The sequence below is a fragment of the Nelumbo lutea genome, chromosome 6, assembly GCF_056320005.1.
Source record: "Nelumbo lutea isolate HS-2025 chromosome 6, American lotus-T2T, whole genome shotgun sequence".
NCBI classification, from domain to species: Eukaryota; Viridiplantae; Streptophyta; class Magnoliopsida; order Proteales; family Nelumbonaceae; genus Nelumbo; species Nelumbo lutea.
This window is the reverse complement of record NC_142689.1, coordinates 30269115-30284059: the sequence shown is the minus strand read 5'-3', so window position 1 is coordinate 30284059 and position 14945 is coordinate 30269115. Positions and strand designations below refer to the sequence as shown.

The window sequence follows — 14945 nt, the reverse complement described above, 5'->3', positions numbered from 1 at the left end:
TTTGGCTTCCATCAGGGCAACACCCATTCGATTAGCCTTTACAGCCTTGCATTAATAATATTTTCTGTACCTATGTGCTTTATTTTATGGAGAGATATTCTCAAAGTTTGGCTTTGGTCTCGGAAAACCTCGTTCGAGTGGCCTTTATAGTCTTACATTGAGAATATCTCCATGCTTATGTGCCTTATCTCATGGGGAGATATTCCTAATGCAATGTTGCAAAAGGCGGTTGGAACAGTGTGGGCATGGGTTTGCCTTGACGAAAGCTGATCTCATATTCCTGATGCAAGGTTGCAAGAGGATGTTGGGATGGTGTGAGTAGGGGCTTGCCCTGATCGAAGCCGATCTCAACCAGGTGCCTCACAACGACCTTACAATCACATCACACTGTGCATTGAAAACATCTCTCAAAAATAATACAGAGAAGTATGGACAAGCCCAATGTAGATTTCCTATTTCCACTGCAAAGCTATAAACATTTAAAATGGCAACAACCCACATTCTATGCACCAATGCCGCTCATAAATTGACATCAATTCCAAGTTGGCACCTACCCCAATAATACTTTAGGCCTATAAATTCTAACCCTGAGTTGAATCGTCATTCTCCCAAAATAATAACACATAAGTACTGGAGATGTTCCCAAAGCAAGGTGGGATGTGCCTGTAAAGTGTGGGTTATTGGCATTTTAAATATTTATAGCTCTGCAGGCAAATTAAAAATCTGCATAGGATCTGTCCGTATTTTTCCGTATAAAGGAATAATGGGTTTTTAGACATCTCCAATATAAACCCTCGCCAAGCATAAAAGGCGCCATTTGCCCCGCGACACATTTAAAACTTCAAAAAATTTTCTGTCTGTGCCCTAAAATCCTCATTTTCTGCAACAAAAGCAAAACTACTCTTCACACTTCCCTCTGTTTTACCGTGAAACCCTATCCAAACTCCTCAGCCGCGCCATGATTCCTCACCCATACGTCATGGATTCTCAGAACAAAGCTCAAGAACTCGCCTCAATGATTCTTGACGCTTCGTCTCTAGCTAATATATCTGCTTCTTGCACTGCAATCGAAACTTTCCTTCAAAAGTACAACGCCGACCAGAGCCGATCGTTCTTTTCGATTGCATTTCCTGTGCTTATTTGCAAGATTTTCGGGTTCGATGAATCGTCGTCACAGAAATCGCCCTCGTCGTCTAATGGATGGATTGATCAGGTTCAGGCGTCGAACAATTCTGAACTTGCAGGTAGGATTTTTAATCTCCTTTCCCCGCATGGTGTTTTGATTTCATCGATTTCTGCTGTTGATCGGCATTCCTTGGTGAAGTATGTCTTTCCGTTCGAGAGATTGCCGGAATGGGCCAAGTTTATGCTTCAGAACGGGAGGGATTGCGGTGTTTTATCTGATTTATGTCCGTTGTTTAAAGGGAGGATTAAGGAGGGTCCAGTAAAGGGTATTTACCAAGTTCAGTTGAACGTGTTCGAGTACTACATGTTCTGGTTCGCTTACTATCCTGTGTGCAAAGGGAACGGTGAGAATTCCAATGCAGTGGTGGTTAGGAAAAGCCGGCGGTTTAGGATAGAGAACTGGACGTCTTCTCTTCCAGTTTTGGGTGGTGCCAACCGTGGTTTAGGGCAAAAAAGCGAATGTGGCTTGTACATACGACTTCTTTATGCTTACCTGCGAGTGTTTGTGCCGAATTATGGGTCCAATTCCAATCAGCCGTACCGTAGTTCTCTCCTTAATTATTCATCGGGATATGACGGCTCGATTGCTTCGCAAGCGGAGTTCCTGGTTTATACTTTAATAAACTTTTGGTTGGTTGATAATGATTTTTCACCACTTCCTGTAAGTGTATGCCAATCTTTCGGTTTATCTTTTCCTTTTCGAGCAGTTTTGGGTGAGACTCCCCCAGCATCTGGTCTGGGAGAAGTTGTTAAGTTTTTTCTAAAGTATCTCATGAGAAGCTTGGTAGCCCCGGGGGAAGGTTCTGACTCAGTTGAATATAGTGAAAGCCATCATTGGAGGAATTCAGATTCTTTTGATGCTGTTAATTCTAGGGTTGCGGTATCATCTTTATCTTCAGGCAGTTCTGTTGGTTCCTGGAACTCTTTGATCCAAAGGCCGCTGTACAGGTTTATATTAAGGACATTTTTGTTTTTCCCTATAGAGTCTTCAGTTAAGAATGTATCTCAAGTATATGACCTCTGGATCAGTTACTTGGAACCTTGGAAGCTTAGTATGGAGGATTTTGTGGAGCTTGATGCATTAGTAGATCAACCTATTGAAACATCAAAAAATGGGAATGCTGAGTCTCCAGTTCAGAGAGATGCGATCAAGGATACTTGTCAATCAGCAGATGGATATTCATTACCTTGGAAAAGCTATGTGGTATCCAATTACCTGTTCTACAGTTCATTGGTAATGCATTTTCTTGGATTTGCTCACAAGTTTCTTCACACTGACGTGGAAACAATAGCCCAGATGGTGCTGAAGGTTTGCATCTCACTTGTCCATCTGCTATATTTAATAAGCCAATAGAAGGTCAAATTGTCATTGTGTAGTATGCACTGGATTTGTAACTAATCACTTTCTGCTTTTGATTTATTGATTGCAATATTCGTTCGCTCTCTAGCTTGTGGTATCTATGGATCTGTAAATATATATGCATGCTAGTGTAATTTTTGAGGTACTTTATTTTGGTATTTGTATCAAGCCTTGGTAACATGCTTTAAGTGGTCCTTCAGGCTTAATTGTTTGCCATGAGGGAAAGTTAACTATTTCTATATTTGTATGCTGTTGCATGTTTCTTATCCCAGTGGAAACTTAGAGTATAGCCGAGTATGCTTCCTATGAGGGAAAATGTGTCCTAGTTGTTACCTTAGAAATGAAATGGGAAAAATGGAAAAATTATCAATAGATATTCTTATTTAGCATGTAATAATGTTTTAGTATTGGATGGATTGACTTAAGAGAACATTTGATTATTTGATTGGGGTAATACTATGGAAAACCGTCTGAGATCTTGTAAAATTTATACTGGACAAGTCTGCCCATTTACACTTTTAATACATGACAATGCACTTTCATTTGTTACTATTTATTACTAGAAGAAAGCTGAAGATTCTCTGATGTCTCTGATTGTCCACATCTTCTAGTTGGCATCTAGTCTAAGTTTCTCCTGGATGTTGTTGATGAAGTATTTGAAGCATTAAAATCTTTATCAATTTAGAGAATTTCATGAAGTTATGTTTGGTATGGATCATGAAAATGAAACCGAAAAGTCATTCTTTGATTTGCTGAAACAATTAGGGGAAGAAGAATTAAGAATAAAATCATAAATGGAAGAGATTCCTTTCTATTGATTAAACTCCAAAATTTGTCAAGCATTGCTAAAATCAAGGCAAGTTAGAGTAATAGAGTTCTAAAGGTTGTGCACTTGTGCTATGAATTGAAGTAGCCAATGTTTTAGGAACATGACCAGATGTTGGTTATAGATCAAATATAAAAAGCCTGGACAGATTGACTAGGGGTTGAATTGAATAAATTGGCAGTTTGGTTAAAGCCTGTTTGGACCTGGTTCTTTAGGTTTGACTCAGAAAATACATTGTAAATTTGTAATATATCCTTTATATGTCTTTGAATTTTATGCTATTCCACTAATGTCTATTCCATGTGAATACACTGTTAAGTGTTAACCACACCTACTTGTGCATATTCTCAACTCCACTTCTCACCTGAATACTCTCCCAATCTCTTATCCATGCTGGTTTAAAAATTAAAGTGAATCCCTCTCTCCCCATCTCTACCACATATTTCTTAAATTACTTTAACCAAAATTGGGCTTAATTAGAAACAATTAGAGAGAGAGGACATAAAAGAAAGAGAAGCTACATAATCAAGAGGAGAGAGAATTTAAAGGAAAGAGAGGAGAGAGAAACATATAAATTGGACTTCATAAAAAAGTTAGAGAGAGAAAGGCCACAAAAGAGTGAAGCCATATAACCATGGGGAGATAGAAAGAAGATAGGAGGAACATAAAATTGGATTTCATAGGAACAAAGTTGGAAAGAGAAGCCCACATAATCAAGAAGAGAGAATTTAAAAGAGGAGAGAAAAATGTAAAAATTGAATTTCATTAGAAAAATTTAGGGAGAGAAAAGACATAAAGAGAGAGAGAGAAGCCTCATAACCAAGAAGAGAGAGAATTTAAAGGAGAGAAAGTAGTGATATGAGAGAGAATAATAAAAAACTGGACTTCATTAGAAAAAAGTTAGAGAGAGAAAGGAGATAAGGGAGAGAAAATCCACATAACCAAGAGGAGAGGGAGTAGGGAGAGAAGAGAGAAACACAAAAGTTGGGCTTTATTAGAAAGTAGTCAAAGAGAGAATGGGCATCCACTTCTCTGTTCTTTCTCCTTTAGATTCTCTCTCCACATGAATATGTTGCTTCTCTCTCTCTCTCTATGTTTCTCTGTCCTCTTTCTAGTCTCATGTCTTTAGATTCTCTCTCCTCTTGGATATGTGGCTTTTCCTTTTATGTCCTTTCTCTCTCTCTCTCTCAACTTTTTTCTAATGAATAGTTTTTTATGTTTCTTGACCCCTCTCTCTTCTTGTTTCTCCCTCTTCTTAGTTATGTGGATTCTCTCTCTCTCTTATGTTCTTTCTCTATTTAGTATTTTCCTAATGAAGTTTAATTTTTATGTTTTTTCCCCTCTTATTTTGTTTCTCTCTCTCCCCCTCTCACTCCTTTATATTCTCTCTTTCTCTCTCCTCTAGATTCTTTCTGCTCTTGGTTATGTTGTTTTTCTTTCTTTTATGTCCTTTCTCTAACTTTTTACTTATGTCCTTTTTTATGTTTTTCTCTTCTCTTCCCACTCTCCTTTAGGTTCTCTCTCTATTTTTTTAATGAAGTCCAATTTTTTATATTTCTCTCTCATATCCCTACTTGCCCCATCCTTTAAATTGTCTCTCCTCTTGGTTATGAGGCTTCTTTCTCCTTTAGGTCTTCTATCTCTCTCTCTCTCTCTCAAATGAAGTCCAATTTTTATGTTTGAGTTGAACAAATTAGGTATGGACATGTGGCACTACAGAGAAATCCAAATCTTCTTTTTTCCTCAAGAAAGATTGGTTTACATAATTTAAATTTTAAATATTCAAATGGGTGGGTTGCAACCCATTAACATGCAATTAGTATGGGTGACAAATGGATGTGGGTCATTAATGGGTGGGCAGGTACTCAACCTGCATACCACCCATTTGCTACCCCTGAACTGACATAACCCACCCTGGTTTAAAACTTAGTTGTGTCACTTATGCAAACCAAAAGCCATAAAAAAATGAGAGGATTTTTGTTGACTCTAAATTGCCTTACTGCCATCCACAAAATCCAGAATGTGGAAAGTCTACTTGTCATCCCATCAAATTCAGTCATCAATTGGTTCTAAAAACCATTAGATTCCTGCCATGTTGCTGGCTTAAGTGTATATATATATATATATATATTTTTTGGGTAATACAAAGGAAAAGGACTACAGAAATCGGGGGTAGTGCTACCCCACAAGTCCTCACAAATAACATTAGACAAGTCTTGGCAATTTTTCCTCACTAATCTCTCAATCTCTTCTGTCTCCTCTGCATCAGTTAGCCATTAGCTCTTCAATTTGAGTTCCTTCCTAGAATTGATGAATTGCACACACCTGAATATCCTCATTTCTGGCAATCTACCTTGTATCTTTCATTATGGGGTGTGTTTTCCATGGAATTATGAAACTACCCTGGAGGCACCCCCATTGTCATGTTACAATCTCATTCTAGCCATACCTTGTGAATATGCTACTTTTTGGCTAGCTTGATTGCTTCCCATGCTGCTGAGGCTTTGACTATGTCAATTATCATGCAGGTGCAGCCAGTATACCTTGCATTTGATTCCTAAAGGTATCCTAAAAAATATAAGCCACTACTCTTATTGCTGCCCCACCATTCTTCCCAATGGAGGAGGTATTGAAGCCTGAAGATCATTTTAACTTGTAGGAATGCAGGAGCTTTCTATCAAACCATTACAAATTTAATTTGTTTGTTCCCACTTTTTTGATATTAATATAACATATTACTGTTTAGAATAAATTAATTTCCTTAATTTTCCTCATTTCTAAGGGGTGATTGATATAATTAGGGCTGCAAATGGTATCCAATTATCCAAATTTGAATCCAATCCTATTAAGTGTGATCCAAATTCCATCCATTTATAATTGGATCAAATATGGATCTACCTCTATTTGATCCAATTCGATTCGATTTAAATATATATGCTCATATATACTTAAAAATTATATTATATCTATCACTGAAATTGGTCTCAATGTTGTATTTTCACTAAATTGTGATAGGTTCAAGTTTTATACAAGTAATTTTCAATTCATTTTGTTGATAAATATAATATTGAAGTCTTTTTTAGCTCATTTTGTTAATAATATATAATATTTTAACCATTTTTAATCTAATTTATTTATACTATTTAATATCCAACAAGTAGCTTGGCAAGACGAAAATTGCATGAATAAGGGTTTCAAATGGTCTAAAAATAAGTGCATGCATACATCAATCACTATAGCTACTAAATAAGAAGGAAACCCAATATTAGAATCGAAACTCATAAGAGAACAACGGATCAATTCAAAAACAAACTAAACTAAGTTAAACCTACAGCAGTTTCTGCCAAATTACCCTGACAAACAAATGAAGCGGACACCTCTGTTTCGTATATGGGAGCATCATTGGTCCTGTTAAATAACAAAAATTTTAACAGCAAAACCGGGAATGAGAAAGTAGAGACATGAAATTCTAGAACTTGAGGGGAAGGTGGACAAAACAAGTCTTCTGGGAACAACCTACTGCCCGAACTCCAAACCACACAAAATCTAGCTAGAAAAATATGTTTTTTTCCCTAATTTGGAACTACATAAACAAAAAGCAAAAGAACAGATAGACCTTAGATAGACAAAAAACACTATACCAGAAAAAGACTTCAGTGATCTTGAAGAGAGAACCCAGGGCTCTGATGGCAGGCTCTTTGACTTCGGCCTCGGCTTCCATGAATCCTCAAGGTTTCAAACTAGAAGATGAACAGTATTTGGCTCTCTGAAAATGAGTTGAGCAGGCCAAACCGCCGCACGGCCGCTGCTTGTCCCTGTTGATTCAAGAACTCAATAGCTCAAGAGGGACAAGCAGCTTGTGAAGCCTTCGGGAAGGCATCCTTCGTTCTCCCTTCGCAACGATAGGGAAAATTGAAAGGCTAAGGAGCTCTCTCGAAGAGGGAGACTCGCATGGAACTTGGAAGAAGGATCTCGAAGAAAAGAAATGAGAAAGAAGTTGAGACATGCGTGTACCATGCAATGGATACATGCGCGAAACATTTGCACGTGAGACTCCTAATCTACCGTTTTCTGCAAGGAGAAACCACCCATTCCAGATTATATATATATATATATATATATATATATATATATATAGAGAGAGAGAGAGAGAGAGAGAGAGAGAGAGAGAGAGAGAGAGAGAGAGAGAGAGAGAGAGAGAGAGAGAGAGAGAGAGAGAGAGAGAGAGAGATTATAATTTTAATTCAATTTGAATCAGCTAGATATCCGATGGATAAGACGCGATTCGAATTCGAATATAAACAAATCAAATTTGGATATTCCTATATCCGATCTGATCCGTTTGCGGCCCTAGATATAATGGCTAGCTTTTATGTATTTAGTGAGCATTCTTTGCACATCCTCTAAGATGTTAGTGGGTTTTGATATGATTTTTTGCAAGTTCAAAACTTCAAATTATCACGTTACCATTAGAGGTAGGTTATCAATGGGTCGCTTGTACCCAACCAAACTGAATTGATTATATAAGTCCTGGTTCTGTGATTTTGTTCTAATTAATAATTGTTTTGGGATTGGTTCTTGCTGTTCCAAACTGATTTAGACTTGAACTGATTATTGAGTTAGTAATTGTTAAATGTTTCCTAGTTTTCTTGTAATTTTTATTATATTTTATGTCTATAGAGTATAGACTAAAAGGGTAAATTTGATAAAGAATATTTAAGACAATTTTGGTTAAAAACACTTGATTTATTAACATATAAACAATTTACTATTTTACTGTCATTTTTATTAAGGTTATATTATCAAAAATGAAGTTTTAAGTTGTTGTTAACATAGATAATTATAGATGTTAGTATAATTGGGTCTAATCAGGTCAGGCCTTATCCTGATTAGTAATTGAGAAGGTTTTGTGTCTATGATTTTGTCCCAATTAATAATTGGTTTGGGTCTAATCAGGTCCACCTATTGACAGTCCTATCCCCCTTTGTTTCCCTTGGTAGAAATTCTTTCCACCTTGAGTTAATTGAGGTATCCTTAATTTCTTTGAGGACCCACAGGCCCAGATGGTTGGGTTCAAGTAGCATCAAAATCTGCTGAATGGTTGTGCATTTTTTATAGATTTGCTCCATAGACACTTCATTGCCACATAAGTGACAAGTCAGGTCCATATTCTTGCCTATGAATTTGTAAGAAGTATGTCCCTTGTTTGTAGGGTTTCCTTGATGATGTGGACGCATATTGGGAGCATCAACAGCAATGATCTGATGTTCACATCCTATTCAATTTGGCATCAACAGCCTTATCCATTCGGCAGATTAGATTAGACTATCTTGTTATTCCTATCTTATCTTATTAAGTTAGTAGATTGGATTATCTTATCTTATTAGATTAGGATTAAGATAGACTTATCTTATCTTATCAGTTCAGTAGGATAGATTAAGGGAGTCTTATCTTATCTTATCTTATCTTATCAGTTCAGTAGGATAGATTAAGGGAGTCTTATCTTATCAGTTTAGTAGGATAGATTAGTAGGGAGTTTTCTTAATTAGCAAGGAGTCTTCCTAAAAGTGGGACTCTTATCTCTTGTAATGTCCTATTTAAGGAGTTGAGAATATTGAATAAAGGCATCGAAAATTTCAGTCAAGAAAGAGAGTAAGGAGAGTTAGGTGATCTCTTGGACAAATCACTATTAGGGCGGCCAAGATAGGTTCATCAAGAGCAGGGAGGAACAAGGGAAAACGAGAGGTTTTCCCCGTGGACCGACCCGTGACGAGATCCTATTCGCGGGCCCATAACATTTTGGTATCAGAGCAAGGCGTCATGGGTGATCTGGAGCAACTGCCATCCAGGGTCCACGAACTCGAGCATTGGCTCGTGGAGACCAGCTCGGAAGTACGGGAAATCGAGGATGAAGTCAGGGAGCTACGGTGTCTGATGGAGTTATTCCTTTCTAGCAAGGAGATGAACACAAAAAGGGAGGTAGCCACTAACGGCCGCCGACCGGATCTGTCGGAGTCTTCTGGCGATCAGCAGATCGCCAACCAAGGGGCCGCGGTCATTCCCAAGTACAGCAGGTTGGATTTTCCGTCGTACAACGGCAACGGAGACCCCTTGGGTTGGCTGTACCAATGCGAGCAGTTTTTTCGCAATCAACGGACAGGCGACCGAGACAAGGTAAGCCTAGCCGCCTTTCACCTAACGGAGGAAGCGCAACTCTGGTTCTATCAATTGGAACAGGAAGAACCCGGGCTCAGTTGGACCCAGTTCAAATCCTACTGCCTTCTTAGGTTTGGGCCCCCACTAACAAGCAATCCCTTAGGTGAACTGATCAACCTCAAACAGACGGGAATAGTGGCTGAATACCAGCGCCAATTCCAGACCCTCCTTGCTAGAGCAGCTTCGGTACGACCGGACCAGCAAGTAGACATGTTCACCGCAGGGTTAGCAGAACCCTTGAGGGTGGATGTGGAGATGCAACACCCCCCCAACCTGGTCACAACCATGAATATAGCTCGCGCCTTCAAACGCAAGCTACAACTCAGTCATGGAACCTTCAGTATGGGGCGGCCTCCATCAGCATGGGCATCCCCGGAACCACTCGAATGGCTCCATATTCAGCAGCCAGCCAAGAACGGAAGCCACAAACGAGCAACAATTCTAGATCAGCATCCAGTGTGGGGAGCAGCATCGTTGCACCCCCTATTAAGCACTTGTCTAGGGCTGAGATGGTGGAATGCAGGGCGAGGGGACAATGTTTTAATTGTGATGAACTCTACTCAGCAGGGCACAAGTGCAAGAGACTTTTCGCTTCCTGGTGAAACAAGAGGAAGATGAGGATGAACCCTCTTCATTGGAACTCGATCCAGGAGGGCAAAGTCATTCCACCTATCCGGGATTCCTTTGACTGTGCTTCAAGACACCCATCGGCCCAGATGGTTGGGTCCAAGTAGCATCAAAATCTGCTGAATATTTGTGCATTTTTTTATAGATTTGCTCCATGGACACTTCTTTGCCACATGAGTGACCAGTCAGGTCCATATTCTTGCCTATGAATTTGTAAGAAGTCTGTCCCTTGTTTGTAGGGTTTCCTTGATTGCCATACTTATACTGGCAGCCCAGTGCATGTGGCTCCTATCAATGTGAGATCTGGGGAGGGAAATGTATGCAACCTTATGAATTTCTTTGAGGACCCACCGGCCCAGATGGTTGGGTTCAAGTAGCATCAAAATCTGCTGAATAGTTGTGCATTTTTTATAGATTTGCTCCATAGACACTTCATTGCCACATAAGTGACAAGTCAGGTCCATATTCTTGCCTATGAATTTGTAAGAAGTCTGTCCCTTGTTTGTAGGGTTTCCTTGATTGCCATACTTATACTGGCAGCCCAGTGCATGTGGCTCCTGTCAATGTGGGATCTAGGGAGGGAAATGTATGCAACCTTATACATGGAGAGGTTGTTTCCAAGATTTGGACCCTGGTTACCCAGGTCACAAAAGTTTCTTGATTGCTGTACTCGTAGTTGTGCTTTATCAATATTTTTCAAATATACTTTATGACATTTATTATACAAGATATGTTATGGGTATGGTGCCATATATACATACATACATACACACACACACACATATATATATACACACACACACACACACACATATATATATATATATATATATATGTATATATATACATATATTCATGAGTGGTGATTATTTTGATTATCCATTTGTAAACATAATCAGCATTGTGTATGCATTAAAAGTTATATGGAAGTAACTGATATATACACAGAATATAAAATTGAAACAATATAAAAAGTTATATGTGCCTGATAATTGGCCTATGTATACATAATTTTTTTTTCATAAAATTTACTAAAGGAATATATAAAATATAATGTAGTGTATTCTATGTTCTCCTGCATTTAGTAGAAAATTGTTGTATTTTATTAATTAAAATACTAAATGAGAAATCAAATCCTTTAGATTACATAATAGAGCTAATTATCTTAGAAATTGACCTTTTTTTTTTTATATCATTCTTTTTATCTCGGGCCTTGGCTAATGAATCTTATTATGTGCAATTATTCATGAGTGTTAGGTGGTGCTTCTTTGTGCATTTTGTGAGTTTACTATTTATAATTTTTGTATGCCACAATGTAGTAAGTGCAACTTGTTTAGGTTTTTAATTTGAGAACCATGTATTGACAGTATTTTGAATGTTAATATTATGTGGTGACTGCATAATGAATAGCCACATGTTTCTATGTAAAATATACTGTAGAGCCATGATTTAAAAATCAAAACTTCCTAATATATCCTACAAATTAGATCGATTTCTAGCTGGCACAAAGCATTACTATAATGTTCATTTGTTGCTTTTTGTTCAGATCAATGTACTCTTTTATTGACATAGATATGTATTTTGTTTCAATACTTGTGTATGAAAATTTAATCTGATCCAAAAGTCTGTACTCAAACATGTAAAACTCCTTTTTAAGCCTCCAACCGAAAAAAGTTTGTAGTTAAGAGTTAAGATTAACATGTGTTTGTGGTTAACTTTTACCACAAATTTCTAATTTTATGCATAATGTGTTTGCACTGTGGCCCCTTGCCCCATTGTCTTAGATTTTAATGAAGAGATAGATTATTAGAGTAAAGCATAAAAATCACATTAATATTTAAAGTTTTTTTTATATTCAAATGATAATAAAATAGTATGTAATATCCAAGGTTCAGGGTATCGATTCACCCAATACAAACGGACATGTGTATCGGGTGTTTTGATACTGTGAAACATTTTTTTTTATTTTGATATTTTTACAGGGGGCCAGTTTTATTTTTCTTTAACATTTAAAAACAAAAGTTTCTTGATATGCCTTGGAAATAGCGTTTTGGGTGTACTGTATTGAAATTTTAAACCTTGATGATATCTAGAATGTCATTTGTATATGCTACTGTGATGATTAGGTCTTTTTGCCACATGTTCTGTGCTTCATAAAGTAATAATATATATTGAACATGACAGTTTCAATGTTTGTAAAAGTGTATCTTTCATGGTTTACTCTAATGTTAATTGGATTCGATCATTTTGCAGCGTTTTCTATAAGTATTTACAATATTTTGTTATTGTTTTTCTAAATGTTTCCCATTATGTATTTGACATTTTAACTAAAACTCACTCTTTGTATGATGTGGATAACCTTTCTAATGGTGATTAGTATGTTTTATTGGAATGTTGCTAATGATCTATAATGAGATCGTGAGAGGAGGAGGTTTGGACATTCAACTGTCCTCTCTCCAATTCATATTTTCTTGGAGAAAGGAGCTGTTAATTCTCAATTCGCTAAATGCTGGATACTTATTTTATCTAGTTAAGTGGTTATGGCTAAAAGAAGTGATGTTTACTACCCGTTTCTATGGTAATTGTTGTTTAGTTTCTCTGTTTCTTTATTGTGTAGTTATTTTTTGCTTTGTTTCTTTAGGTACTGACCATTCTAACATCATCAAGAGAGCTGTTGGACTTGGTAAAGAAAGTAGACGCTGCATTTCATTCTAAACCATCTGGATCTCCTTCACTGATGTTTGATGGCTTATATAAATATGTTCCTTCCATTAGAGAACAGTTGCAGGTATGCTACTTGCCCTCCCTTCCAACACACAATCACCACACACACACAAGGCAACGTTAACTACTTAAAGATGGTTATTTGATATCACATCTGCTGTTCTTGTGGTCACAGACTCACAGTGCACTACCTTGAAACCTCCAATTAAATACGGCAATGTTGGTGATGGAAATTAAAAGGCAATTCATGTGATGTAATGAATTTATTTCCATCCCAGGCCTGTTTGTGTTTGATTGGGGTTGCAACTTGCAAGGGAGTGTTGCGACCACAGTTGCAGCAGACATGCTCTCTGGTAATTTAGTGGCAGCAAATGCATTTTTCCAATTTTCAGTTGCAAAGATATCCTTTGTATGTGGAATGCAACTTCTGTTATATTTGTATTACCATTGTAAGCTCCTTCAGATGTGATCTAAGCAGAGGGACAGAATGGTTAAGGTTTGTTTTGCAAAAATAAGCTGGATCTAGTGTCATTACCAATTACCATAACCCTATTACATTATCAAGAGAACTTGGAATTTAAAAAAGCAATTTTGAACAAGAGAAAAAATATGGACCAATGGTTACCATCAATAATATCATGTTAATTTTAATACATGATGGGTCTGTTGTTGACCGGCATTGATGATACATAAGGTCCAACTTTGCATGCAAATTGAAGACGATATCTGTTTAATCTTCTAGAGCATCCAGTCTTTTATTATTTACATATTATTTTGTGATGGAGTCAGGACTGGGAAGATGGCTTGTGTGAGAGTGACGCTGATGGATCCTTTTTACATGAGAACTGGAACAAGGATTTACGTCTCTTTAATGGTGGTGAAGATGGTGGTCATCAACTCCTCCAGGTATTTCTGAATATCTGGGATCTTTACCTGAAAACAAAAGAAGAATGTCTTTGCTAAGAATTACTTGTATGTTTAGGAACCACAATATATGATTTACAAATTGTTGACATGCTAGAATCTCAATGTTCTTTCTTTGCATGCCAATTTCTGTGCAGTTGTTGATATTACGAGCGGAGTCTGAGATCCAAGGTACTTGTGGTGATAACATGGCAAACAACCTTCAGACCGTGGGTTCTCTGAAAGCTCAGATGTGTTGTCTATTTGGTGGGTCTGTTGGGGATTCCAGGTCCTTTACACCAGATTTTAGGCAGGGGCAGCACCAGAGGAATGAAATATTCAAGCCTAGGAGGATTGGGAACCAGCCATTGCCCGCAGTTAAATACAAAGGGGACTGGATGAAGCGGCCCATATCTGATGGAGAGGTTGCATGGTTAGCAAGGCTGCTGGTCCGATTGTCAGATTGGCTGAATGAAAGTCTTGAGCTAAACCATGAAGAGAGCAGCCAAGAAGAAGTTCCATCTTTGTCTTATGTGGAGGTGTCCAATGATGAACCGGTTAAGGTTGGTGGAGGCAAGGATGCTCTGAGGATGGTTTTGTCTTGTGTTGCCGCTTGGCTTGTTATGGTGGGTTCAGCTGTAGTGAGGTTCATGAAAATACATGGGCTGAGGGTGAATCTGAGGATGTTGGCATCGAAGAAGGTTGTGATGGTTTTCCTTGTATCATTTGTGTTTGGTGTTTTGAAGAAGGCTTTTGCCTGCATTCACAACCCTGGGGTTGTCTGGCATCTTTGACATAATGACATGCTTGAAAGGAAGGGGATACAGCATGATTTGGTCCCTTGCCGTTGCTGATAAGGTCTTGGTTATAAGTTAATCTCTCTGAGAGTAGTAGCCTAGGCCTAGCCTCCTTTAGCAATGTATATGCGTGTGTAATTGTAAAGAAGGGAAAGAAAAGAAGAGGTACAAGTTTTACATTTCGCGAGCATTTTCCTTCATTTTTGTTGGAAAGAAATTCTCCGTTTGATGCCTCGGTAATTCCTGCCCTGCGTCAGTCTTTTACGTGTCCGAAGTTTGTTGCTAGCTGTTCTGTTGATATTGACAG

At 37.9% G+C, this 14945-nt stretch overlaps 1 protein-coding gene across 2 annotated transcripts; it reads left to right on the top strand.

The window, feature by feature from the left end:
• The first annotated feature begins 812 nt into the window (after nt 1-812).
• LOC148848298 (sphingomyelin phosphodiesterase) lies at nt 813-14817 on the top strand. 2 transcript variants are annotated; one of them, XM_088948149.1, is made up of 5 exons: nt 820-1244; nt 1325-2494; nt 12856-13002; nt 13728-13844; nt 14000-14817. In XM_088948149.1, the coding sequence occupies exons 1-5, from the start codon at nt 1161-1163 to the stop codon at nt 14633-14635; spliced, it is 2154 nt and encodes a 717-aa protein (XP_088804275.1). In that variant the 5' UTR covers nt 820-1160; the 3' UTR covers nt 14636-14817. The 2 variants fall into 2 exon arrangements, with proteins under 2 accessions (XP_088804274.1, XP_088804275.1); XM_088948148.1 differs by having other exon boundaries at nt 813-2494.
• The last annotated feature ends 128 nt before the right edge of the window (nt 14818-14945 follow it).

Bases quoted from the DNA above. Each gene is read 5' to 3' on its own strand.
- LOC148848298 (XM_088948148.1), top strand. From the start codon at position 959: ATGATTCCTCACCCATACGTCATGGATTCTCAGAACAAAGCTCAAGAA. The intron at 13,003-13,727 runs GTATGCTACTTG...TGATGGAGTCAG, and splicing joins CCATTAGAGAACAGTTGCAG to GACTGGGAAGATGGCTTGTG. The intron at 13,845-13,999 runs GTATTTCTGAAT...ATTTCTGTGCAG, and splicing joins GTGGTCATCAACTCCTCCAG to TTGTTGATATTACGAGCGGA.